The following is a 27416-nucleotide window of genomic DNA, read 5'->3' as shown; positions in this document are numbered from 1 at the left end:
CAAATGAGTACTTCATAATTTTTGTTGCTGTTATAAATTGGATCTTTATTAGAAGATCTGTATCTTCTAACTGAATATAAAATTAACTATTGTTGGTATATAGGAATGTTACTAATTTTCTTATATTGATCTTATATACAGCAACTTTAATGAACTCTTATTGATTTAAATTATTTTTCTAGATTCTCTTGGTTTTGGTATGTAGAAAATCATAATCTACAAATAATGTCAATAATCTTTCTTTCTCTCTTTCTCTCCTTCTTTCTTTCTTTCCCTCTTTCTTTCTTTCATTGGATAAGACCTTCAGTAAAATGGAGACTAGCAGCAGTGATAGAGGACATTTTTGTTTTATTCCTGACTTTAAATAGAAGGCTTCAAATGCTTTACCATTAAGTATAGGGTTTCTTAAGTTTTTAGTTTTTTTTTTTTTAATTTTGGTTTGGTTTTTACATATATCCTTTGTTGCATTTCTTATTTTCTTTTTAAAATCATGGATAGACACTGAATTTTATTGATGCCTCTTTTTGTATTTATTGAGATTATCATATGGTTTTTCTCTTTTGTTTATTTGGCGAATTGCATTTCTTTGTTTTTCAATGTATTTAATTTACTTTTTAGCCAATATATTTCCATTATTAAAAAAAATATTAAAGGAACATAGAAAAACCTGTAATAAAATATTTCTCTTTTTACCTACCCGATTCCCTTCCATCATGCCAAAAGTAACCATTGTTATTAGTTTTTTATTATATGTCTAATTTCTTTATGTTATCTAAACAAATACAACTATATATTCATATTTTGTCCCTTTGTTACCTCATTAGTGGCCTACTACACTCATTGTTCTGCATCTTGTTTTTGTTACTTGGTTACTTTTCTATATTAGTATATAGATGTTGTTCTGATGCTTTTGCTATAGAGTATTCCATTTATAGATGTATTTATTTATTTATTTATTTTTAAATTTTTTTTTTTCAACGTTTATTTATTTTGGGGACAGAGAGAGACAGAGCATGAACGGGGGAGGGGCAGAGAGAGAGGGAGACACAGAATCTGAAACAGGCTCCAGGCTCTGAGCCATCAGCCCAGAGCCCGACACGGGGCTCGAACTCACGGACTGCAAGATCGTGACCTGGCTGAAGTCAGACGCTTAACCGACTGCGCCACCCAGGCGCCCCTAGATGTATTTATTTAAAATAACCCTCATTGATTGACCTTCCAATTGCTTTCAAAGTTTGAGTTTTTTATTTTTTTTTAGTTTAATAAAACTAAACAGTTTAGTATGTCGTTTTCTTTTTCCTTAACTTTTTATTATTAACTATATTAACTCTTCTTCCTTAACTTTTAATTTTGAAACTCCACACAGCAAATTTAAAAGAATAGTACAGAATGAATACCTATATAGACTTTACCAATTTAAAAGTTTTGTGACATTTCCTTTATCTCTTAGTATGTATTTGCATATATATACTTTCTCTTATATCATTTCAAAATAAGTTGTGAACATGATGCATTTTCACCCTCAGCATTTCAACAGATATCCTAATGATAAGGATGCTTTCTTCTATTGCTGTAATACAATTATACGCCCAGTGAATTTCACATTGACACAATATTTTCTGCTCTGTTGTTCATTTACAAATGTCTTCAAATTGTCCCAAATTGAGGATAATGCATTGCATTTGATTTTCATGTGTGTTTCTTAGTAAAACTCTTCTGGTTTGGCTTGTGTAACTTCTTCTCCTGTCTATTTCTGTTTCTATGGTGTGGGCTTTTCATTGTCCAGCCATTGCACAAGTGCAGGCTCATCCCTCCATTTTTGTCCTTAATTCTTTCCAATTCTCATTCACCACACTGCTCTTTAGTGAGTGGTGTTTTGCTTTCAAAGATTCTCTCTGAAGAGTGTTATTCACAAATCTATGTCTTTGGTCCTGAGCACTCTTATCTGGTACTGACCAGCTTTCTTTTGGACATTTGCCCAAGAACTCACTCTTCACTCTCCACCATACCTCCACTCCTCTTTTGTCTAGGTAACCCCCACCCTTTGTTTTAAGTCTTAGCTCAGATATCACTTCCTATGAGAAACACTTATTAATTTTCCAGATTAGGTAGTTCTATCTCCTCATGAGCCAGGATCATAAGGAGCCTACATGCTCTTGCTCAGGCTGTCTCTCTGCTTGAATCAGCCCCTTGCCTTCTTCCCAGTCCCACACTACACACACTAGTTGAAGGTCTCACCCATAATTCAGATTGTATAAATCTGATTCCGAAATTCCCAAATCAGATTCCCAAATCAGAATTTATTTTTTCTTCTACTGAACATTGTTTTATTTTCCATTTGAACTTACAATTATCTATTTATATTAGTTAGGTGTTCTTAAGATTTGTTAAATAATGCTTTTTAGATTGGACCGTATTTGGTATAGGAGAGTTATAGAAGGTCAAACCCAGTATCACATGCTGCTGATTCACAGATTATTGAGTATGGAATCAGAATCCTGTGTATACACATAGCGATTAGCTGAAAAACAGAACCTATATGAAGGGAGACAAATTGAAGAAATTCTAGCCTTGACTAGATTTTGTTAAAAGACAAGTTATTTCTTCTAAACCATTAGAGGTAAGGGGTTTTCCTGTAATAAAGATATAGTATATATGTATTATAAATATGGTTATAAAAAGTTTGAAGGAAAGTTAAAGATAACCATATAAATGTATAGAAAAGTTTGGGAAACAAAAACTGGATGAGTTTTGTACCTTCACAGTTTTGTTTTTTGTTTTTGTTTTTTTTTTTTTTTACTTTCTGTTTCCCTTTTAAATAAATTGCTCCTTTGCCTAACACACTGTGAAGAAAGTACAAAGTAGAAAGAAATGCTTTGATTTCTTCCTTATGAATTAAGACTAATGATTTAGTCTTAGGGCTGTTTTAAATTCATGATGGATTGGCATATTAATCATTTACGGAGTGTAAGGTCAAAGATTTTATTTGTCATTGTATCTTCTGCTGCCTTACACAATACTCACTGAATGAATAAAGTAATTTGTAAAACAGAGGTTAAATTTTAGATTTGGGAGTCATCAATACAAAACATAATTTCACAGAGTTAAATTAGCTCAAAGTTGCAAGTTTAAAACACTTTTATTATATAATCATTCTTTCTCATTTACTGGTATGATTACCTAGTCATTAACTATTTTGGAATATTCTAGTCCAGTTCCAAAACTTCACAGATTAAAAATATTTTTTGTTTGTTCCTGATTTCAAATGAAATGCTTTAGATTTTTTTAATGTTTATTTGTTTTTGAGAGACAGAGAGAGAGTGTAAGCGGGGGAAGGGCAGAGAGAGGGAGACACAGAATCTGCAGCAGGCAGCAGGCTCTGAGCTGTCAGCACAGAGCCCAACCTGGGGCTCAAACTCATGAACCGAGAGATGATGACCTGAGCCAAAGTCAGATGCTTAACTGACTGAGCCACCCAGGAGCCCCTAAAATGGTTTAGATTTTTTAAAATATGCATTTTTCCACCCTACCAATAATGATTCAGTATATCAATGGGGTGGGTGTGAGAATATAGGTTTTATTTTTTTATTTTTTATTTATTTTTTATTTTTTTTAATATATGAAATTTATTGTCAAATTGGTTTCCATACAACACCCAGTGCTCATCCCAAAAGGTGCCCTTCTCAATACCCATCACCCACCCTCCCCTCCCTCCCACCCCCTATCAACCCTCAGTTTGTTCTTAGTTTTTAACAGTCTCTTATGCTTTGGAAGAATATAGGTTTTAAAACTTTTTCTAGGAGATATTGATAGCCAGATTTAAAAGCCATTGTTCTAGTCTATAGCAGATGTTCATTGTGGATGTAATATATATGGATTTCCTTCCCCCCACTTCCCAACGTAATCTATTTCATTTAGGAAAATTTTCACAAGAGATGAACATCTAAACCTAATAATTGAATCTATGTTGAGATCCGAAAAGGTATCTCCAACAGATGCTCTAGAAAATGAAACAATAGACTTAGATTCCACCTACACCTGCCTAAATAACCCAGAAAACCACCAGAGGATTAGCAGAACGGAGTCGCCGGAGCCAAGCGCAGACAAGAGGCCCACGGAAGAGGGTAGGAAGGGCAGCGAGGCGGTGCGCGCTCCACGGACTGGTGGGAGGGAGCCGGGGCGGAGGGGCGGCTCGCCGGCCAAGCAGAGCCCCCGAGTCTGGCTTGCAAAAAGCGGAGGGGCCTGACGGACTGTGTTCCCACAGCAAGCGCGACTTAGCGTCTGGGAGGTCATAAGTTAACAGCTCTGCTCAGAAAGCGGGAAGGCTGGAGGACAAAGGGAAGGAGAGCTGCTGAGCCCCCGGACGACAGAGCTCAGTTTGGTGGGGAACAAAGGCGCTCGCCAGCGCCATCTTCCCCGCCCATCCCCCAGCCAAAATCCCAAAGAGAACTAGTTCCTGCCAGGGAACTTGCTCGCTCAGCGCAAACACCCAACTCTGCGCTTCTGCGGAGCCAAACCTCCGGCAGCAGCGGATCTGACTCCCTCCTGCTGCCACAGGGCCCCTCCTGAAGTGGATCACCTAAGGAGAAGCAAGCTAAGCCTGCCCCTCCTGCCCCTGTGCACCTTGCCTACCCACCCCAGCTAAGACGCCAGATCCCCAGCATCACAAGCCTGGCAGTGTGCAAGTAGCCCAGACAGACCACCCCACCCCACAGTGAATCCCGCCCCTAGGAGAGGGGAAGAGAAGGCACGCACCAGTCTGACTGTGGCCACAGCGGTGGGCTGGGAGCAGACATCAGGTCTGACTGCGGCTCCGCCCACCAACTCCAGTTATACACCACAGCACAGGGGAAGTGCCCTGCAGGTCCTCACCACGCCAGGGACTATCCAAAATGACCAAGCGGAAGAATTCCCCTCAGAAGAATCTCCAGGAAATAACAACAGCTAATGAGCTGATCAAAAAGGATTTAAATAATATAACAGAAAGTGAATTTAGAATAATAGTCATAAAATTAATCGCTGGGCTTGAAAACAGTATAGCTGACAGCAGAGAATCTCTTGCTACAGAGATCAAGGGACTAAGGAACAGTCACGAGGAGCTGAAAAACGCTTTAAACGAAATGCATAACAAAATGGAAACCACCACGGCTCGGATTGAAGAGGCAGAGGAGAGAATAGGTGAACTAGAAGATAAAGTTATGGAAAAAGAGGAAGCTGAGAAAAAGAGGGATAAAAAAATCCAGGAATATGAGGGGAAAATTAGAGAACTAAGTGATACACTAAAAAGAAATAATATACGCATCATTGGTATCCCAGAGGAGGAAGAGAGAGGGAAAGGTGCTGAAGGGGTACTTGAAGAAATAGTAGCTGAGAACTTCCCTGAAGTGGGGAAGGAAAAAGGCATTGAAATCCAAGAGGCACAGAGAACTCCCTTCAGACGTAACTTGAATCAATCTTCTGCACGACATATCATAGTGAAACTGGCAAAATACAAGGATAAAGAGAAAATTCTGAAAGCAGCAAGGGGTAAACGTGCCCTCACATATAAAGGGAGACCTATAAGACTCGTGACTGATCTCTCTTTTGAAACTTGGCAGGCCAGAAAGAATTGGCACGAGATTTTCAGTGTGCTAGACAGAAAAAATATGCAGCCAAGAATCCTTTATCCAGCAAGTCTGTCATTTAGAATAGAAGGAGAGATAAAGGTCTTCCCAAACAAACAAAAACTGAAGGAATTTGTCACCACTAAACCAGCCCTACAAGAGATCCTAAGGGGGACCCTGTGAGACAAAGTACCAGAGACATCACTACAAGCATAAAACATACAGACATCACAATGACTCTAAACCCATACCTTTCTATAATAACACTGAATGTAAATGGATTAAATGCGCCAACCAAAAGACATAGGGTATCAGAATGGATAAAAAAACAAGACCCATCTATTTGCTGTCTACAAGAGACTCATTTTAGACCTGAGGACACCTTTAGATTGAGAGTGAGGGGATGGAGAACTATTTATCATGCTACTGGAAGCCAAAAGAAAGCTGGAGTAGCCATCCTTATATCAGACAAACTAGACTTTAAATTAAAGGCTGTAACAAGAGATGAAGAAGGACATTATATAATAGTGACAGGGTCTATCCATCAGGAAGAGCTAACAATTATAAATGTCTATGCGCCGAATACCGGAGCGCCCAAATATATAAAACAATTACTCATAAACACAAGCAACCTTATTGATAAGAATGTGGTAATTGCAGGGGACTTTAACACCCCACTTACAGAAATGGATAGATCATCTAGACACACGATCAATAAAGAAACAAGGGCCCTGAATGAGACATTGGATCAGATGGACTTGACAGATATATTTAGAACTCTGCATCCCAAAGCAACAGAATATACTTTCTTCTCGAGTGCACATGGAACATTCTCCAAGATAGATCATATACTGGGTCACAAAACAGCCCTTCATAAGTTTACAAGAATTGAAATCATACCATGCATACTTTCAGACCACAACGCTATGAAGCTTGAAATCAACCACAGAAAAAAGTCTGGAAAACCTCCAAAAGCATGGAGGTTAAAGAACACCCTATTAACGAATGAGTGGGTCAACCAGGCAATTAGAGAAGAAATTAAAAAATATATGGAAACAAACGAAAATGAAAATACAACAATCCAAACGCTTTGGGACGCAGCGAAGGCAGTCCTGAGAGGAAAATACATTGCAATCCAGGCCTATCTCAAGAAACAAGAAAAATCCCAAATACAAAATCTAACAGCACACCTAAAGGAACTAGAAGCAGAACAGCAAAGGCAGCCTAAACCTAGCAGAGGAAGAGAAATAATAAAGATCAGAGCAGAAATAAACAATATAGAATCTAAAAAAACTGTAGAGCAGATCAACGAAACCAAGAGTTGGTTTTTTGAAAAAATAAACAAAATTGACAAACCTCTAGCCAGGCTTCTCAAAAAGAAAAGGGAGATGACCCAAATAGATAAAATCATGAATGAAAATGGAATTATTACAACCAATCCCTCAGAGATACAAACAATTATCAGGGAATACTATGAAAAATTATATGCCAACAAATTGGACAACCTAGAAGAAATGGACAAATTCCTGAACACCCACAATCTTCCAAAACTCAATCAGGAGGAAATAGAAAGCTTGAACAGACCCATCACCAGCGAAGAAATTGAATCGGTTATCAAAAATCTCCCAACAAATAAGAGTCCAGGACCAGATGGCTTCCCAGGGGAGTTCTACCAGACGTTTAAAGCAGAGATAATACCTATCCTTCTCAAGCTATTCCAAGAAATAGAAAGGGAAGGAAAACTTCCAGACTCATTCTATGAAGCCAGTATTACTTTGATTCCTAAACCAGACAGAGACCCAGTAAAAAAAGAGAACTACCGGCCAATATCCCTGATGAATATGGATGCAAAAATTCTCAATAAGATACTAGCAAATCGAATTCAACGGCATATAAAAAGAATTATTCACCATGATCAAGTGGGATTCATTCCTGGGATGCAGGGCTGGTTCAACATTCGCAAATCAATCAACGTGATACATCACATTAACAAAAAAAAAGAGAAAAACCATATGATCCTGTCAATCGATGCAGAAAAGGCCTTTGACAAAATCCAGCACCCTTTCTTAATAAAAACTCTTGAGAAAGTCGGGATAGAAGGAACATACTTAAAGATCATTAAAGCCATTTATGAAAAACCCACAGCTAACATCATCCTCAACGGGGAAAAACTGAGAGCTTTTTCCCTGAGATCAGGAACACGACAGGGATGCCCACTCTCACCGCTGTTGTTTAACATAGTGCTGGAAGTTCTAGCATCAGCAATCAGACAACAAAAGGAAATCAAAGGCGTCAAAATTGGCAAAGATGAAGTCAAGCTTTCGCTCTTTGCAGATGACATGATATTATACATGGAAAATCCGATAGACTCCACCAAAAGTCTGCTAGAACTGATACATGAATTCAGCAAAGTTGCAGGATACAAAATCAATGTACAGAAATCAGTTGCATTCTTATACACTAACAATGAAGCAACAGAAAGACAAATAAAGAAACTGATCCCATTCACAATTGCACCAAGAAGCATAAAATACCTAGGAATCAATCTAACCAAAGATGTAAAGGATCTGTATGCTGAAAACTATAGAAAGCTTATGAAGGTAATTGAAGAAGATTTAAAGAAATGGAAAGACATTCCCTGCTCATGGATTGGAAGAATAAATATTGTCAAAATGTCAATACTACCCAAAGCTATCTACACATTCAATGCAATCCCAATCAAAATTGCACCAGCATTCTTCTCGAAACTAGAACAAGCAATCCTAAAATTCATATGGAACCACAAAAGGCCCCGAATAGCCAAAGTAATTTTGAAGAAGAAGACCAAAGCAGGAGGCATCACAATCCCAGACTTTAGCCTCTACTACAAAGCTGTCATCATCAAGACAGCATGGTATTGGCACCAAAACAGACACATAGACCAATGGAATAGAATAGAAATCCCGGAACTAGACCCACAAACGTACGGCCAACTCATCTTTGACAAAGCAGGAAAGAACATCCAATGGAAAAAAGACAGTCTCTTTAACAAATGGTGCTGGGAGAACTGGACAGCAACATGCAGAAGGTTGAAACTAGACCACTTTCTCACACCATTCACAAAAATAAACTCAAAATGGATAAAGGACCTGAATGTGAGACAGGAAACCATCAAAACCTTAGAGGAGAAAGCAGGAAAAGACCTCTCTGACCTCAGCCGTAGCAATCTCTTACTCGACACATCCCCAAAGGCAAGGGAATTAAAAGCAAAAGTGAATTACTGGGACCTTATGAAGATCAAAAGCTTCTGCACAGCAAAGGAAACAACCAACAAAACTAAAAGGCAACCCACGGAATGGGAAAAGATATTTGCCAATGACATATCGGACAAAGGGCTAGTATCCAAAATCTATAAAGAGCTCACCAAACTCCACACCCGAAAAGCAAATAACCCAGTGAAGAAATGGGCAGAAAACATGAATAGACACTTCTCTAAAGAAGACATCCGGATGGCCAACAGGCACATGAAAAGATGTTCAGCGTCGCTCCTTATCAGGGAAATACAAATCAAAACCACACTCAGCTATCACCTCACGCCAGTCAGAGTGGCCAAAATGAACAAATCAGGAGACTATAGATGCTGGAGAGGATGTGGAGAAACGGGAACCCTCTTGCACTGTTGGTGGGAATGCAAATTGTTGCAGCCGCTCTGGAAAGCAGTGTGGAGGTTCCTCAGAAAATTAAAAATAGACCTACCCTATGACCCAGCAATAGCACTGCTAGGAATTTATCCAAGGGACACAGGAGTACTGATGCATAGGGGCACTTGTACCCCAATGTTTATAGCAGCACTCTCAACAATAGCCAAATTATGGAAAGAGCCTAAATGTCCATCAACTGATGAATGGATAAAGAAATTGTGGTTTATATACACAATGGAGTACTATGTGGCAATGAGAAAAAATGAAATATGGCCTTTTGTAGCAACGTGGATGGAACTGGAGAGTGTGATGCTAAGTGAAATAAGCCATACAGAGAAAGACAGATACCATATGGTTTCACTCTTATGTGGATCCTGAGAAACTTAAGAGAAACCCATGGGGGAGGGGAACAAAAAAAAAAAAAAAAGAAGAGGTTAGAGTGGGAGAGAGCCAAAGCATAAGAGACTGTTGAGAACTGAGAACAAACTAAGGGTTGATGGGGGGTGGGAGGGAGGAGAGGGTGGGTGATGGGTACTGAGGAGGGCACCTTTTGGGATGAGCACTGGGTGTTGTATGGAAACCAATTTGACAATAAATTTCATATATAAATAAAAAAAAAAAAAAGAAAAAGAAAATGAAACAATAAGTCCTCTGAAAACATTAATATAAACTGGAGTCACCTAGTCAGCTAGTGGCCCAATCGGATTGTAGGCAAATTGTGTTAGATGCCAATAGTTTGGCCAGCTAGACTTTATTAATTTTATTAAAAAACTGAAACACCAATACCCCCCAAATCTGGATATACTCCTTACTTATTCAACTCAAAGAAACTCTGATTAAGAGGAGCAAAAAATGTAAGAAAAACACCAAGGACAAGAGAGTAAGAAAAAATGATTCTTGCAAAACACAAATCTTCAGAAAATGTCTCCCCAACTTTCCATGGAATTAAATTTTCATCCCAAAACTATGTTGAACTAAGGAAGAAAAACTAAATGTATTGTTGCTCCAATCATTCTTTCAAAGATTTGCTCACAGTGTAATTTGTTAAGATTTTATTTGATTTTAAAAATTTATTCTGCCGCCTATTCATTTGCTTCAGTATTAACAACAAGCTCTGAGCAATTAAACAAAAAGCTCCCCTTAATGGCCATGCATTGAACAGAATAAGGGAGACAAGAACCTTCCAAGCCATGGTTTTTCCTGTGACTTTTGGAACATTTGAATGGACAGAGAAAAAAGAAAACAGCCATTACTCAAAAACTATTTTGGTGATATATGTCGTTTCTACTATAGACTGTCAGTCCTAATCCCACTAGGGTTAATTATGGGAAATACAGCTAAAATACCCAAATTTTGGTAGGAATTTGAAGCACAGCCATTTCATCATTGAATTTACATATAATTCACTAGAGAAGCAGAAGCATATGTGAAGTGATAGAGGCCTGTCATTGTACTGCAGGAAAGTACGGCTCGGTAAAGCAAAATGCCCTGCTTGAGACCACTTACTAAGTTTGGAATAAAAAATGTATTTCTAGGGGCGCCTGGGTGGTGCAGTCGGTTGAGCGTCCGACTTCAGCTCAGGTCACGATCTCACGGTCCGTGAGTTCCAGCCCCGCGTCGGGCTCTGGGCTCGAGCCCCGCGTCAGGCTCTGGGCTGATGGCGCGGAGCCTGGAGCCTGTTTCCAATTCTGTGTCTCCCTCTCTCTCTGCCCCTCCCCCGTTCATGCTCTGTCTCTCTCTGTCTCCAAAATAAATAAACGTTAAAAAAAAAAATTAAAAAAAAAAATGTATTTCTAGCTCCAGTTCTTTGCTCTTCCCCATGAGCTCTGCCTGGTTCAATAGCAATGATTGTCTGCCTCATGGCTGGGAGGTGAAACACCATACTTCTTTTATCTTTAGGTGACACAAAATTGCTGTTCTTCCTGTTTGCAAACAATGCCTTTGCTGAAATGCATCACAATGAGGGCCAGGTTCAAATGGCCTGTGGACACTGAAATCTGCACTCATCCAACAGTGGGATGGGACCCAGCTCTCATATGATCCTTGCTTTCATGTAGGTCAGTGTAGAAATCCTGGGAACAGAGCATGAGAGGAAACTGGCCCAGTGTGCAATCCGACTTGGCATAATCAGAGTTTCAGCTTTTCAGGGGCTCATTGCCGCTCTTCAAAAGCGTCAACATTTCCTCTAAAAAGAAACTCCTGCTCAAAACAGATTCTCGAATATTCTCTGATTAAAATTGCCAGGTTTATTTTGTTTGTACCAGCTGTTAATGCAATCATGTACAATTCTATGCTCTTGTGTCAATGAGTTAATTCTCCTTGGTGCCGAACCAAATGGGACTGTAGACTTAAAGAATGAACAAGAAATGGGCTGTGTCTAATGAGATGCCCTAGGAAATAACCATGCTACGAGAACTATACATGAGCTCCACACATGCTTCGGCCAGATGTGATTTTGGCCAGTCATCTCCACAGCTGGTATTTTCTTAGTAGTTTATAAATATGTCCTCTCTTCTTTCTTGTCCCCCGCTTAAAAATTACATTCTGAAGTTTCAAGTTTATAATGAAAATAATTTACCACATGGTGTTGGGTCATTAAACCCCTTCATCTACCCTGAAGTTTTCATGTGAATAAAAGTTTACTAAACATATTGTGATTATGTTGTTTCTTTTCAAATGGAATAGCTAATCTTCCTACTTTTTGAATTTACTTGCTGGATAATTTTTATGCCAATCCATAACTTCATTTGAAGAGCTAACCTGGGAGTATAGAAAAGAAAGAAGAAATCATTTTCACCTTCTTGTCTATCAGCACTAATCCTCTTAAAAGTACCCTTTCAATCATCGGATTCAACAGAAGCTCAATTTCCTCAGCGGATGGAACACTGAAAGGTACCGTTTGAAAGGGTTACCACTGAGAGTGAAAAAAGGAAAATAATGGAGTGACCTGAGGAGACACCCTGAGCCCAGGATCACACAGTGCCACACATCTTTACTAGGTCAGACATATGCACATATCTCTGTCAAGATTGAAAAGCCAAGGAAATGGTAGTCTTTGGCTTTCAGCTGGTAGGGACACATACTGGAAATATTTTATTGTAAAGTGACTGAAAGTCAGATGTTTAACACTTAGCAGGCAGGCAGCAACGGCTAGAGAAAACGGACCATGGTTTTCTCCACTGGGTTCCTCCAGCCTTGACAACAGTGACAACTAAGTTTTTTTTAAAATAGTGTGATGGATTCAGATGACTCTGGAACATTTTATGTTAAAAATAAAATAGTGGAAGCATCCCCTAAGAAAAATGCTGGGTAAATTCATCATCAGAATGTTACAGAAATACATCAGAAAATGCCTATGGATTGCCCAAAGAAAACAGAACCAATTTTCTGAGAAGATTGAATAGAAATATTGAATGGACCCAACTTCATTTAATACCCACAGAGTTCATGTGAAAATGCAATTAAGAAGACTGGAGATGGAGAATAAGAAAAGATACGAGGCCAAAATGGTCCTTTAACAGTTTCCTTGGAAGGTCATAGCCTACTTTTTATAAATATGATGTGAAGCACAAAGCTAAAGTGGTTTTTCCAAGATTTGGCTCTACTCCAGATGTCTTTCTTTAATGTTTGCAACATTTATGCTAAAGGCAGATTTATGAACACTGTTAGAGAACAGGTATTTCCCTTCTTAGAGAAGTGTTTTATTATTTTGGTCCATTGGCTAAGCAAAATTAAGCTTGAGTTTGGGCTGTAAATTTTCAGTTCTATATGTAACAGCATTGTATTTATTTAGAAAGAATGAAGCTTCTGATTCCAAATCAGAAAATCTCAGGGTCTTAGAAGATTTTTTGTAATTTCCAAGACCTTATCCGGGTTTCATGGAACTTTCACCTGTGTAATTCTAAGCCGATAGATTTAATCCTTTTATGCTGTAAAAAAAAAAAAAAAAACCAAAAGACAAAAAACAAAAAAACAGAAAAAACCAAAAAACCAAAAAAAACACAACCACCACTTTTTATCGCCTCTCCTCTCTGAAGTGCTGAGGTCAGTATACTGATTGAGAAACAGATTCTAGAGTCAAACTACTTCATTTTGAATTCTGGCTCTTTCACTTACTGGTGTTGAGAATTCAGGAAAGTTCTTAATCCTTCCAAACTTCAATCACCCCATCTGTAAAATGAGGATGGTAACACTTTGCACCTTCCAGGGGTATGGTGAAGATTAGGTGACATAATACATGAAAAGCATTTAGCACAGTGCTTAAACAGAAAGAAAAATCAATACTATCTTGCAGACAGTTAAGACACCTACACCTTAGGGCTTGGTGTTGTCTAGGTTGAACACATAATTGCCATATCCGTTTCTCTATGTCCTAACTCCCGTTCCATTTCCTTCCCCCTAGCTTTGTAGGCCTTCCCGAGGTTCTTCATATTTGTTAAGTGGTCTTCCTCTAATGAGCAAGAAGATTATGGTCAATGATAACTTTTTGAATAACCTGCTTTATTCTGTTTTAACACCTGAAGCATTTCTTCACTTGAGTCTTTGAGGATTAATACCCCACGGATCTTAACGGACAGAAAATGAGAGAATGGGTACAAGAGACAGAAAATGGACTAGTTGGGTCTGGAGGGATAGAGACAAAACAAGAGTAAAGAAACAGACTTGTGAAAGCAGGTGAACTCATAGGTGATTCAGCTGCTTTTAGCCATAAGAACAGAATTTCCCAACATTATTCCAGCTGGAGCATTGGTCCCCTGAGATGATGAGTAAACACCTGGTTTCATGGTCAAAACAGGTTGTCCAAAATATTTCACACTGCGTTTCCATCTCGGAGTCTCAATGCACATCAACATATTGAGGATTCTGAGAAGTCCTGCAGTAAAGAAACCCGCTTTGTTTTGTTTATCCCATAATACTGATCGATACATAACGCTGATCAATAACATTTGGAGAATCCTTCCACTACCATTATTTTAGAGCTGAGAAACAGAAATTCTCATAAAGAACAAATTTTGGGGTGCTAGTGAACCATGGTAAAACTGATGGAATGAAAAGGGGGACTAACAGTGAGTGTTTATTACATGTGCCAGAAATTGTGCTAACTGCTTTAAAAACATTTGCTCTTTCCTGATAAGGTTAAGGTAATGATTTTTAAGTGGGAAGGATATTTACAGTGCTTTATGAAAGAATGTCATGGAACATATTAGCTATCTTTAAGTGGGGACAGACTAGCTCTTTAAACAATGAAGGATCTTAAGAAATCACATAGCCCATATTCATACCTAAGAATATTGATTTTGCACTCACTGAGAAATCTGGAGTGTCAAAAGTTCATAAACAACTGGAAAAAAACCCACAATGAATCACCAAAGTAGTAACTGGTAAAAGTTTATTGTGCACACACCAAAAAGACAATATGCAAACCAGAGCACTCACCCCAAAACATGGAACAAGGCTCGGGGGTATATTATTATAAAGCAGCCAAAATAGTGAGGAAACGGTGACTTCTTACTCTTCACAATTATTGGTTATAATATCAGAATTTCCTTAAATGATGGGGAATTGGTCAGTGGTTACCTCATAGCAACCTTGGGAAAGGTTCAAGTTTTGCTTATAATTTCCAGAGACATAAACAAGAAATGACCCAGGTCAAGTCAGCCTTGCAAAATAAGCTAAATTAAGCTTTGTTTGTATGACTAAACTGGTTATGTCTGCTCAGGCCATTTTTAAGGCTGGTCTTCATTTGTTTTTTATTTTAACAACCCCCTTCCTCTTTGGTCATTCTCTTAGAAGGCTGAGAGTATGATCAACCACTATAGCATTATATTTGGTTACCACCATTGATGTGGTCAGGCTGAAGAATCACACGTTAGCTATTTCCATTAGTTGAGTCATCAGGATGTGTCTATAGGACCAGCATACATTTCATACATTTGATGATGTAAGTATATATGAAAATTATGTAAAATAGCAGTTTATATATTGTTGAAGGAAAGAACTACATTTTATTCTTTCTTCATATTCCCCAAGCCATCTATCCTAGCATGGTACCAGGTACATAGTATTTAGGGTGTCTTGTGAAATGAATGAATGGAAATGGTAGCAGTAAATTGCACTAAAAATTATACTTATTTTACATAGTATAATGTAACAAATGTAGCTTAATAATAGGACGTTTGCCTTAGGGAACAAGCCAGGATGGAGGTAGAATGTAATTTTTGAAATTTGGTGCTAAATTTCTGGTGCTTTAACAAACAACCTATGCTGTTTTTAGCCACAGTCTTAGCTGAGATGGGTACCGAAAATTCACTCACAAGACATCCATGTTAGAGATATTTTATGAAGTTGAATTTGGCTTCATCTTTTGCAAGAAATTTGAGTTTCCCTTTAAATAAATAAAGTGTTAATATATTCAGTTAACTCCAACTTTTATTTTCTTCTCTACTTACTGCTTTTCATCCTTGTGTAACAGAAAGTAAAAAACTACCTCCTTTCTTTTCCTGAAATGTTTATATAGCACTAAGAATGAAGTATTGAGAGGTGGGACTCAGGTCAGGAAGGAGGGAATACTGCACAATACCAACTATTAATTTTGTGGAGAATAACAGATCTTAATTTTAGTTCTAAGTGTAGGCGCAATACAAACACAACAGCCATATAATATAAGATTTCTCTTCCTGTCTTGTACATATTTGCCCACATTGGCAGTGAGACCGAATTGTGGGAAGTAGACTTTTTATATTTAATTAAATGAAAACAGATCAAAGTGAGTTAGAGATTAAAAAACGCTGTTGACTATACTTTGGGTATGTTTTCAGACAGCGTTAATGGAAGAAGTAGCCTGTATTTGGGGCAACTGGATATTCTATCGATCACACATCCCAACCTGCCTCTTCCTAGCCTCTTTCTTCTTTATCTACCTTTCTTTTTTACCTACATCTTGGTACTGAAACCTGGAATGTAGCATTTACTCCTTCATAATTTGAAAATACAGTGACAGATGGTTACTGATACATTCAACCCATCTAAATGTTCTCTGAGTCTTAGCACAGTTGCAAAGGGGAGGATGTGTAAAATAAACTGGAGTGATCTCTTGTAGGAATGGAATTCTGCTGTTGAGAAGCTAAAGAGTGATGCGCTTGGGATTCTGCTGTCCAAGGACTATGTGGAGAAGGAACATCTACAGCTCTCTAACCAGAAACTGGATCAGCTTCAAGGAGAATTTGGTCGGCTCATGGTGGAAAGGAAAACTTGGTTAAAAAAGGCAAATGTTTTTTTTAACAGTGCCAATAAGGTCAGTGGGAAGTTACGTTGGTAATTTTAGGTAATCAGGACAGACCAGTAAGAGACTCATGATTTCAGTAGGCTGGCGAACATCACAGAGGTCTGGATTCCACATAGAGTTTCAAAATTAATAGCAGCAAAAGTGAACTTTTAAAAATATATTCCTTTATGATGAGTACTGGATGTTATATGCAAGTAATGAATCACTAAATTCTACTCCTGAAACCAGTGTTACACTGCATGTTAACTAATTAGAATTTAAACAAAAATTTGGAAAGAATATATTCCTATCATGGCCATTATTTGGTTCTCAAAACTAGGAAGCTCTATGCTTTGACATGTTAAAAAAAATCCCCATGAGGGTTTCATCTTAGAGCCGTCATTGAACTGCTTGAGGGGACACTTGTGCCAACACTGCCATATTTCTCATGGAGTAAGGGAATTATCATAAAATGTATCAAGGTTAAAATAACACCTTGAAATTTTCACCAAGAAAAATATTTCCCCTTTAAAACTTTTTTTTCATTTATCAGGGAAAGGTACATGAATATTGTAAGCTTTCTGCATACAAGCCATAAGGCTAGAAGCAGAGTCTCAACCTGACTGCCCTGCCTTGGTCTTGCCTTTTAAAGTCTGCCAAGGGGAAATCTTGCTTTGGACCATCTCCAGGTCTTCTTGAGTTGGAGACTGTGCTCTGTTTCTCCTGGTTGATTCTTTTAATATTGACTGTAGCAGATGGTTCTTAGTGAGTGGTAATGTCCACATGTTCACATCACTTGTGTATCTGAAGCTGGCGATATTATTTGAAAATTTTTGTACCTTTTCCAATCTAATATACACCTTCAAACTGCCTTCTTGGAATTGTTTAATACTTTAAATTTTACTGATGTTTTTGAAACTGGACAATGTGACAGGAAATGAATGGGTAACCCCCAGAAGGTGGGTATATTGTGATTTAAAGTCATGATATCAACAATCTGAATACAATGTCCTGGTATATATCAAAATAGTTATTTAATTTTGAACTTCCGTACTAATAGGAAACTTGCAGAGTAGAATTTCAAAGTAGAGGTGCTAGAATTACAGTAAAAAAAAGTGTTAAAGAAAAATTTGACAAATATGATAAACATCTGTTTGGGATTTCTTTGTTTTAACAGAAGAAACAGTCATAGCATATTACTGGAACTGTTGAACTAAGTAAATGGTAGGTGCTAGTTAAGTTTCTTTTGAACAGTCCTGTTTTTGAATAAGAGATTTCTTTTTTTTTTTAATTTAAATCCAAGTTAGTTAACATACAGTGTAATAATGATTTCAGGAATAGAATTTAGTGATTCATCACTTACATATAACACTCAGTGCTCATCCCAGCAAGTGCCCTCCTTAATGCTCATCACCCATTTAGCCTATCCCCCCCCGCCACCTCCCTCCCTCCATCAACCCTTAGTTTGTTCTCTGTATTTAAGAGTCTCTTATGGTTTGTCTCCCTCTCTGTTTTTATCTTATTCTTGCTTCCCTTCCCCTATGTTCATCTGTTTTGTTTCTTAAATTCCACATATGAGTGCAATCATATGACATTTCTCTTTCTCTGGCTGACGTATTTCGCTTAGCATAATACACTCTAGATCCATCATGTTGCAAATGACAAGATTTAATTCTTTTTGATCACTGAGTAGTATTGAATAAGAGACTTTCTAACTTACATTACACTCTCATTCTACAAAATGAGTAGGTCATCTGTCAATCAAGTAATGTCATTTTTAAGGAAGACAGTTATAGAACATGTTGCTAGAATAAAACAATGCTTCTAGAACAAACCATATAGTTTCAGCCCTGCAAAATGTAGTTTCTCTCCCTTCAATTTGTACCCCCCTGCTCTTGCTTTCTCTGCTCTCATTATGTGGTAACTTTCCAGGGAGACTTTCTTCTGACATTGCTTCTGGGCCTTGAGGGGGAAAGGAATGACATTTATTGCAATAACAACAACAACAACAATAACAATAATAATAATAGAACAGAGTGGTTATTTTCTCAAATTCACATAGTAATTCAGCTTAAATCATAAGAAACTATATTTCTTAACCCTCGAGACTTGATTTTTTTTTTTTTGAAAGAGAGAGAGAGGGAGAAAGAGAATGAGTGGGGGAGGGGCAGACAGAGAAGGATAGAATCCCAAGCAGCTTCTGTGCCACCAGAGCATGGCTCAAACTCACAAAGACACTTAACTGACTGAGCCACCTAGGCTCCCTCCTCCCAAAACTTGACTTCTAAATTAAAAAAAAAAACTTAAAAAAAATGTTTGTTTATTTTTGACAGAGAGTTGGGCGGGGGGGAGAAAGAGAGACAGAGCGCAAATAGGGGAGGAGCAGAGAGAGAGAGGGAGGCACAGAATCTGAAATAGGATCCAAGCTCTGAGCCATCAGCACAGACAGAGTCCGACATAGGGCTGGAATCTACCAAATGGGAGATCATGACCTGAGCCCACCAACTGGGAGATCATGACCTGAGTTGAAGTCTGACACCTTAATGACTAAACCATCCAGGTGCCCCTAATTTTTTTTAATGTTTGTTTATTTTTGAGACAGAGACATAGAGTGTGAGCGGGGGAGGGGCAGAGAGAGGCAGACAGAATCCCAAGCAGGCTCCAGGCTCTGAGCTGTCAGACCTACAGGGGGGTTGAACTCATGAACTGTCATGAGATCACGACATGTCTGAGTCAGATGCTTGCCTGACTGAGCCACCCAGGTGCCCCAAGTCTTGACTTGTACATCCCCTGTTTCATCATTGGAAAGCCATGGCATTCAAATTATAACAATTTCAGTTGGGATTTGTTCATACTCTATCCATATTATATCATTCTCTATAGTCAAGTGGCACTTAGAAAGGTATAGAATTTGTTCTCCCTTTTCAAAGCATCAAGGGAATAATTTCTGACTCCAAATTTAAGAATCAATGTGAAAGGTGATAGATACTTTTACTTCAGCAAAAAATAGAAGATGGAGTGTGGAAAGTGGATATTTAATCATGATTTTTGAAACGAAATATTTGCCCTATTATTAAGAAGCAATACACGATTAAATAATGTAGTGGGTAAATCTGTTTAAATTAAAGAGGGAAGCTCCTTAAGACTTGTAAATGGCATTTTTATTTTTTATTTATATTGTGGAATCTCCAAATTTTACAAAATTTGCACCATTTTACCTAACTTTTGGCATAACACTTATAAATAACCCAGTTAAAATAAAGAGCTGGATTTGAAACATTAATATAATTTTAAAATCCCTTAAAATTGTGTTTTCTAGGCTGAAAATTCTGTTTATACCAGCAAACGGGTATTTTCAATTTGTATCATCAATTTATCTCTGAAGCACTGACTTTTCCTTTTGGAAATTCACTTTACCATACCTTGGGTGCATTGGATTTTTCTAGTTGTGAGCATCCTTAACCCTAGATGAAGTCATGTTGTCAAGAACTATGAGGCATGTGAAATCTTACCCAAACTTCAAGCTAACTTGCTAACTTGTCACAGTTTTGTGGATGCTCACAAAAGACACATGACTTCTGTGTCAGTTTTGAAAGACTTTATTACAAAACAATGATCGAAATGTCCACATGCCATATCAGTTTCCCAAGTCCCAGTCCCCTGGGCGGGGGTGATGCAGATAGGCCCAGATGGATGACTGCATCTGCGGCAGGTGGTTTCCAAGAGAGGAACCCTAAGCTTGGGGAATCTTTTTTTTTTATAGCAAACAATAAGCCAACCTGCATTTGTCTCAGAAGGAGACATTTCCTCCACCTTGAAAGTTGGTTGCTAGCTGCAAACCCAACAGTGAGAAAGGGCTCCAATGAAGAGGGGTCACTGTGGTCCGTTCATGGCACACCGATAATGATGGGTGGAAGCACTAGCCACTCTCCCAACACATGCAGCACTGTGGAAGAAAGAGGAAGTCAGCGCTTCCAAAAGATATTGACTTTGAAAATCAATTCCATTCTTGATAAGTAGAATTATTTTTTCAGCAAACAACCTCTTATTCCAAATTTGTTAAAGCTAGGTCAATATTCTCCTTCAATATCTGTGCCAAATACCAGCGTGAGAAAATATGCTAGTGTCACAGGTAATATAAATGACAAGATGTGACAGTTTGCGTATTTGTTCAATAAAAAGTGAAATGTGTGATTTTTAAAATACAACTTTCACTTTTTAAAAAGTTTGTTAAGTTAAAAAGGTGGTCATAATATAATCTACAAAATGGACTGTTGTTAATGCTTTCCATATCATATATATTTCTTTTTTAATCTGGATTTTTATCATATGTTGCTGGTATTTTTGTTGCAAGCATCTGGAAATTCCTCTTTTTCCCTTGCTTACCTTTTCATTTTAATTTATTCTTCTCTCTCCCTACCAATTTTAGAATAGGGATATTCTTATTTACTAGACAAAAAGTCATAATAATTTCTTTTATTGAAGTCTCTAAATGAGTAGTGTGGTTAATAATTCTTTAGAGAATTCTTTATTTAGAGATTCTTTATTTTTTTTTTTAATTTTTTTTTTTCAACGTTTATTTATTTTTGGGACAGAGAGAGACAGAGCATGAACGGGGGAGGGGCAGAGAGAGAGGGAGACACAGAATCGGAAAGGCTCCAGGCTCCGAGCCATCAGCCCAGAGCCTGACGCGGGGCTCGAACTCACGGACCCCCTGGCTGAAGTCGGACGCTTAACCGACTGCGCCACCCAGGCGCCCCAATTTAGAGATTCTTTAGAGATACATTTGCTTAGTAAAGTTTTACTATACAATTACCGTGTATCAGGTACTGTTCTAAATGCTGGGGTTACAGCAAAGAACAAAACATACAAAAAAAATCTAGAGTATGTTTCTAATTTGCAAAATTCAATAAAATATAATTATTGCCTAATTATCTACATTGACTCGACAACCACATTGCCTTTGCCTTTGCGTTGTGGCTCTAGGAGTGAAATTGATTACCTTTTAATCCTGCTAGGGGTTGATGATTACCCAAGGCTCAAGAGTCTGTTTCATACCCAGAGTGCCTATAGCCTTTGGCTTGACTGTGGTAGTTTGTACCTGGAGTGAGCGATAGGTGGCAATGTTAGCACACAGGACCTTAGCATATTGCTACTGACGCTTTTCCTAAACCAGACACTGGATTCAAGTGGAGATTGAGCCAAGTAATTTAAGAACCCTAGATACTTCCTTTCTGTTTTAGAGTTATCTACTGTGTTGGTGAATTTATTGCCAAATCACTTAGCAACAAATACAAGTAAGGGTTGATTATCAATATTGGATGATAGCTGATTGGAAAAGAATTTCTCTAATTACTAGATGTTGCTAAAAGTAGGACATGGCATGAAATATGAACATAGCACCTATTATAGTGACTCATTTTTATCCCCCCAAATTTTCATCTTTTCATGATTATAGATTATCTTATTTATTTCTAACAAGTTCACAACCAAGGAGTTGGTTAAGATATGTCAATCATCCAAATTGTATTTATCATTGTTTAGGCAATGTGGTTAGAATCAAACAGAGATAAATATATATGTTTCAAGAGCAGAACAATACGAACCTGTATTTAGATGACAACAATGATTGAACCTAAATCTGTAAAACATGGCTGATTGGCCATAAAGTTTCATTTCCCATGCTTCCTGTTCATAGGCACATGATTTCGTTGGGGGAAAGCAAGCGGTGAAGACTGAGGCCAAATTTACATGGTGTGCTTCTTGGGTGATTAGCCTAAAAGCAAAGGTGAAGCAAAAACTGGGGCAGCTAAAGCAACACCCCAAAAGCAGTTTGAAATGTAGCGATTGTCATAGCTTCTACTGCTTCTGCCATCACTGCTGAAAGTTTTATGTCTTCTAAAAAGTTAATGTTGCTTTTTCAAGATATTTATAGCCATGCAAAACAGTAATGCCTACAGCAACATAATTGTTTCAGATAAAAACAAAATAATTAAGGATGAGGTTTGGTACAGTTTTTTCACTTATATATACACTATTCTCCCATTTTTCAAAATAGATACATTTTAGCCCAGATGTGGGAAGCAATTAAATAAAATGACTCAGTTGTTGCACAGATTGAAGAGTGAAGAAATCTGTCCAAATAGAGAACCTAAAAAATATTATCCAGAAGGAATTTGTTAAGGTGATGTAAATGAATTAAAGAAACTAAGCTAATTGTATTGGAAATTAAGGAAAACGTACTTGCTTTCAGTTTCATAATTCTTAGGCAGCCTGTTTCAGATTTCTCTTTTCCAGAACAACTTCCCTTTCTCTTACAAAGAACTAAAGCATCTTTAAAAACAAAAACAAAAAAACCCAAAAAAACAACCCCCACCAAAAAACCTCCCTCCATGCTTCTACATTTCCCTTCGCCTAATGTGTTGTATAGCTACTGTTTTCATATGTCATATGTGTACTTTAGCTAAAGCAGTTAAAGATACTTGCTTTAAGATCCTTGCCTTCAAGACCCTTTCAGTCTGGTCTGGAGGAGAGGCAAGGGAACAGAAGTGCTGTATGCTTTGGGAAAAGCCCAAAGTTTTGGAGTGAGCCTAGAGCATTAGGGAACACAGAGGAGAGTCTCAGGGAAAAAGTGTCAAGGAAGACTTCTCCACAGGAGGTGAGCACTGAGCTAAATCTGAAAGGCTAGGACAAGGAGCGATTGGAGGAGGACTGGGTGGTACAGAGTTGTGCCATGCATGGGGAATCTAAGGTAATTCACTTTGCCACGAGTGTAGGGTATAAGACCAGAATGATGAGAGAAAAGTAGTAGAAGCAGACAGGGGGTCAGGAAGGGTCTTGAATAGCATGCTAAGAAATTTCTATCTTATGCTGAACATATCCGTAACTATGAACAGATATTAAGGAATTCAAAAAATCGTGATGAGGCAAACCTCCTGATATAGATGCAAATGATGTCTTAATTTACTCTCCTCCTGTATTCTCTCTGAAAGACTGGTGTAGAAACTTTTGGTTTTAGAACTTAAGGAGAGGCTATTTAAACCATGCAAATATTTGATAAATATGGCTAAACATAAAATTATATATATATGTTTATATATGTATATATAAACATATATATATATAATAGAAAGATTATCAAAACAAGAAATGCATTTACCATCTTACATTTTTCATGAGAACCCACAACTCAGCCCCTATTTAATTAGTCTTGTAATAAAGACACTCAGTTTTTTTTAATATATTTTATTGTCAAATTGGCTTACATACGCACCCAGAAGACACTCAGTATTATCATTCACTCATTACTATCCTTCACAATAAAGCTATCATGTGACTTCTAAGTGAGTCATGAGTGTTATTTATTGGTTTCCCTTCCATGTGCAATTTTAAACTGCTGCACATCTCCATTGGTATTAAATATGTTCTTCCTTGTATTGTAGGCATTTCTGGTAGATTTACTTTCCTTTGCTGAATTAAAATTCCTTGAGGGTAAAACACATGTCTGTTTTACTTTGTGTTTACCAGAACGGAACATCTAGAACAGCACCTTTCAGGCAGTGAATGCTCAATAATTATTTGAATGATAGAAAGTAGTGAAATAGTAGAAACTATGGAGTTTCAAGGCCAACTATGTTCCATTTTCATAAGAGATTATACTGATCCAAGGTCACTGGAATGAAGAGAGCTTAATTACTTTAATATACAAGGAACACAAATTTTGAGCTCAATCTCTGTGTCATAGCTGAGAAGGAAGGTAATGCTGGGTGAAGAGGTTTGTAATCACCCATGCTACCTGCTCCAAGAAGTCTCCAAGCAGCATTAATTGCCTATTTTTCATTATTCCTGTAGTATTTCTCTGTGCTCCTTAGAGAGAGGGGGTGTCTTAGTCATCTTTGCACGCCACCTAGCATTCAACAAACTTTGCTGAATCAATGAATGAATGACTGGACATGTGACAGGTCAATTACACTTTGAGCCTGAGTTTTCACTTCTCTAAAAGAGGTCTAACGATCCTCAGGGAATACCATTCAGTAATAAAAGTTACTGCAACTGCTGATACATGTTCAAAATCTTTCCATGATAGAGTTGGAGTATAAATAAATAAATGGAATTGAAGAGTATTAAGTGAAAATTTTAAAATGTTTGTTAGGATGATACTTTTCTAAAATAATATAGCAGACTTTGGAGCCAGGCTGCTGAGGTATGAATATGGTCTTAGACATTTATTAGTTCTATGACCTTAGGCAGTTCCTTAACTTCTCTGTGTGTCTAGCTTTTTTTATCTGAAAAATGGAAATAATAATTATATGTACCTCACAGAGTCACTGAGCTTCTAAATGAGTTAATACCTGACTGGTGCATAGAACAGCCAAGCACTCGCTGAGTTCTAGCTATTATTTTGTCATTTTATATGCATTTAATACTACACTAGCCACTCTAACATGACTTAAATGCTTTTGTTCCATTTTCCTGTTCCCAGCATGTACCAGAGTACATGCTTCATAAAGTCCAATAAATATTTGTTGAATAATGAAAAAAAAATAAATTCTTTGCAGATTGTAAATAGATGCTTTTCCATGTAAGTATTCCCAAGATTATCCTAAAACTATTTAGGTCAATAGATTAAAAGAAACCAGAAAGTATAAACAGTGACTAGCTGGCTAGGATTCTACTTATGTGTCTGGTTTATCCATTTCGAAGATGAACTTACCTCAGAAAGAGTAAGAGTTTATTAATACATAAACTTCCTCCATTCCTTGTTGATAAAATGCATCAGATGCATGCCATTTTCTTTCTTTTTAGTTTTTATTTTAGAGAGAGAAAGCACGCAGGAGAGAGGGGCAAAGAAAGACAGAGAGAGAGAAAAACAGAGAGGGAGAGAGAATCTTAAGCAGGTTCCATGCTCAGTGCAGAGCCCTAAAGGGGGCTTGAGTTCACAGCCCTGAGATCATGACCTGAGCTGAAATCAAGATTAGAATGCTCAATTGACTGAGCCACCCAGGTGCCCCATACATGCATTTTCAACCCCAAACTCCTTTTCCAATGTTTTGTTTTGTTTTGTTTTTTGTTTGTTTGGGTTTTTTGTTTTGTTTTGTCTTGTTTGTTTGTGTGTTTATTGAGCTTTTCAGATTGTGAGGCCAAACCAGTTTTAGGTTCCCATGATTTTACACACCTCTCATTAACATCACTTGTAATGTGGAGTGAGTTCTGGGGCCCAGCAGCAACAACCTTGGAGTGGCAAGAAATAAGCTGGAGCACCGGTAGGGAGCAGCAAACACTGGGAGCTGAAAATCCCATCACCCTTTTGCCCTGCTTTTCTAGCATTTGGAAGCCTGGGCAGATTTGGGCAGGACCTGAATCAAGTATCAGCTTGCCAAACTGGGAGCCATGGGAAGTTATCTCAGGTAGTATTTAGGAAAGGAAACTGAAGCTTTTGGTTTTGATGAAAACTGAACCCAGAGGAAATCTCTGCAGACAGTGGGATTCAGTGCTCTAATGAGAAGCTGAATATTGTGTCCTTGGTAATTATAAAGGTTCCAACCAAACTCATTCTCCAGCCTTGGAACTCACGAAAGGAAAATTTCAAGGTTCTGTAGCATTTGGGCTTTTTGTTTTTAATGTTGATTCTCTTAAGTTAGTCAAGAAGCAAACAATACTACTTATTAAACATCTTTGTGAAACAGCATGAAATATTTATGCTGGATGACTAACTCATGGTTCTTGCTTAATTTATTAATCCCATAGATATTTTAAAAAGAGTACAATGTGCCATGTCCCGATACCATCTCTATTTGATTTGGTCCAGCCTGCTTTGGATCCTGTACTTAACAATGGAAAAAAAAAGAAAGATCTTGATGAGCATCGTAAAGAAAAAACACCAAGCAACTCCTTAGTCTTTTCCAAACCAAGGCAAAAAGAGCTGGTTGGTCTCCTTATCCTTTTAAGAACCGTGTGGTTATACAAAATAGTCAAGAAGAGCTAGAACCAAGAGGGAGAAAATATTATCCTTGTGTTTATATCCTTGTTTTTGCCTCTAGTCATAAAACCTGTATTTGACCAGGTGTGAAGAAAGAGGGGGATGGGGAGAGTAAACTAAAGGGGAAATATTAATTCCAAAGGAGTTTCTATGGGCATTATAGTGTCATTGCCAGAAATAACCTGTTCTATAACATGTGTGAGACAAAGAGATTCTTTCCGGGCTAGATCCAGTATATCAGGTTCCTTATGGATATGGTAAATAGAAAAGCATTAAGTCCTATTCTGGGGATAGATTAAGTGAGAGCAATGATAGTTAGATCTTTTCTGGAATTGGTATGTGGATTCCTCATTAAATGCTGCATGGGGATAAGAGAAATGAGTTTTACATGTGACTCTGACAATCACAGGGAGTATAACTTTTTTAAAAAGGAACCCCCCTTTAAATCAATACATTTAACATGTCTTTGTGTTTAGATCATTCCCATTAGGTCTAGGTTAGGATTAAGGGTAAAGAATAAGCTCTCTTATAGTATCCAGCTCATCTTATTTACAAATGTATTTGTTGAGCTGATGAAGGAATGAAATCACTCACCTCCTTTCTACTGCCATAGTTCTATCAAGTGTGATACATAGAGCAGTGTATAAGTAAATGTTTTCCTAACGCTTGGATATTTTTGAAAAAAACTCTGACAAAAATTTTGCTATTTTGATTCTAAGTTATGGGTTATCTTAATATACCGCCTTTTCCTTCTACTGACTGTTTAGACCTTCAGTTTATTCCCATGTTATTAAGCTATAATACTTTTATAATAACATTCAGGAGTGGGGTGGAGTCACCTCAGACATGCATTTAATGTACATATGGCTTTAGAATCTAACTCCTGTGAA

At 37.7% G+C, this 27416-nt stretch overlaps 1 protein-coding gene across 5 annotated transcripts in view; it reads left to right on the top strand.

Annotated features, from left to right (window-relative positions):
* The window catches only part of CCDC141 (coiled-coil domain containing 141), a 203593-nt gene that overhangs the window by 100134 nt on the left and 76043 nt on the right, over nt 1-27416 (top strand). For 4 of the 5 annotated variants that reach the window (XM_086719053.1, XM_086719051.1, XM_086719052.1 and 1 more), the window contains exon 7: nt 16383-16577. The exons of the other annotated variant lie outside the window; for it this stretch is intronic. In XM_086719053.1, the coding sequence (XP_086575179.1) occupies nt 16383-16577 (195 nt within the window). The remainder of the gene's footprint in view (nt 1-16382; nt 16578-27416) is intronic. 5 annotated transcript variants of the gene reach the window in all.

Source organism: Puma concolor, chromosome C1 (assembly GCF_028749965.1).
Source record: "Puma concolor isolate L17-30 chromosome C1, mPumCon1.1.hap2, whole genome shotgun sequence".
Taxonomy (NCBI): domain Eukaryota; kingdom Metazoa; phylum Chordata; class Mammalia; order Carnivora; family Felidae; genus Puma; species Puma concolor.
Note: the sequence above shows the minus strand (reverse complement) of the source record. Positions and strands in the feature narration are given on the sequence as shown.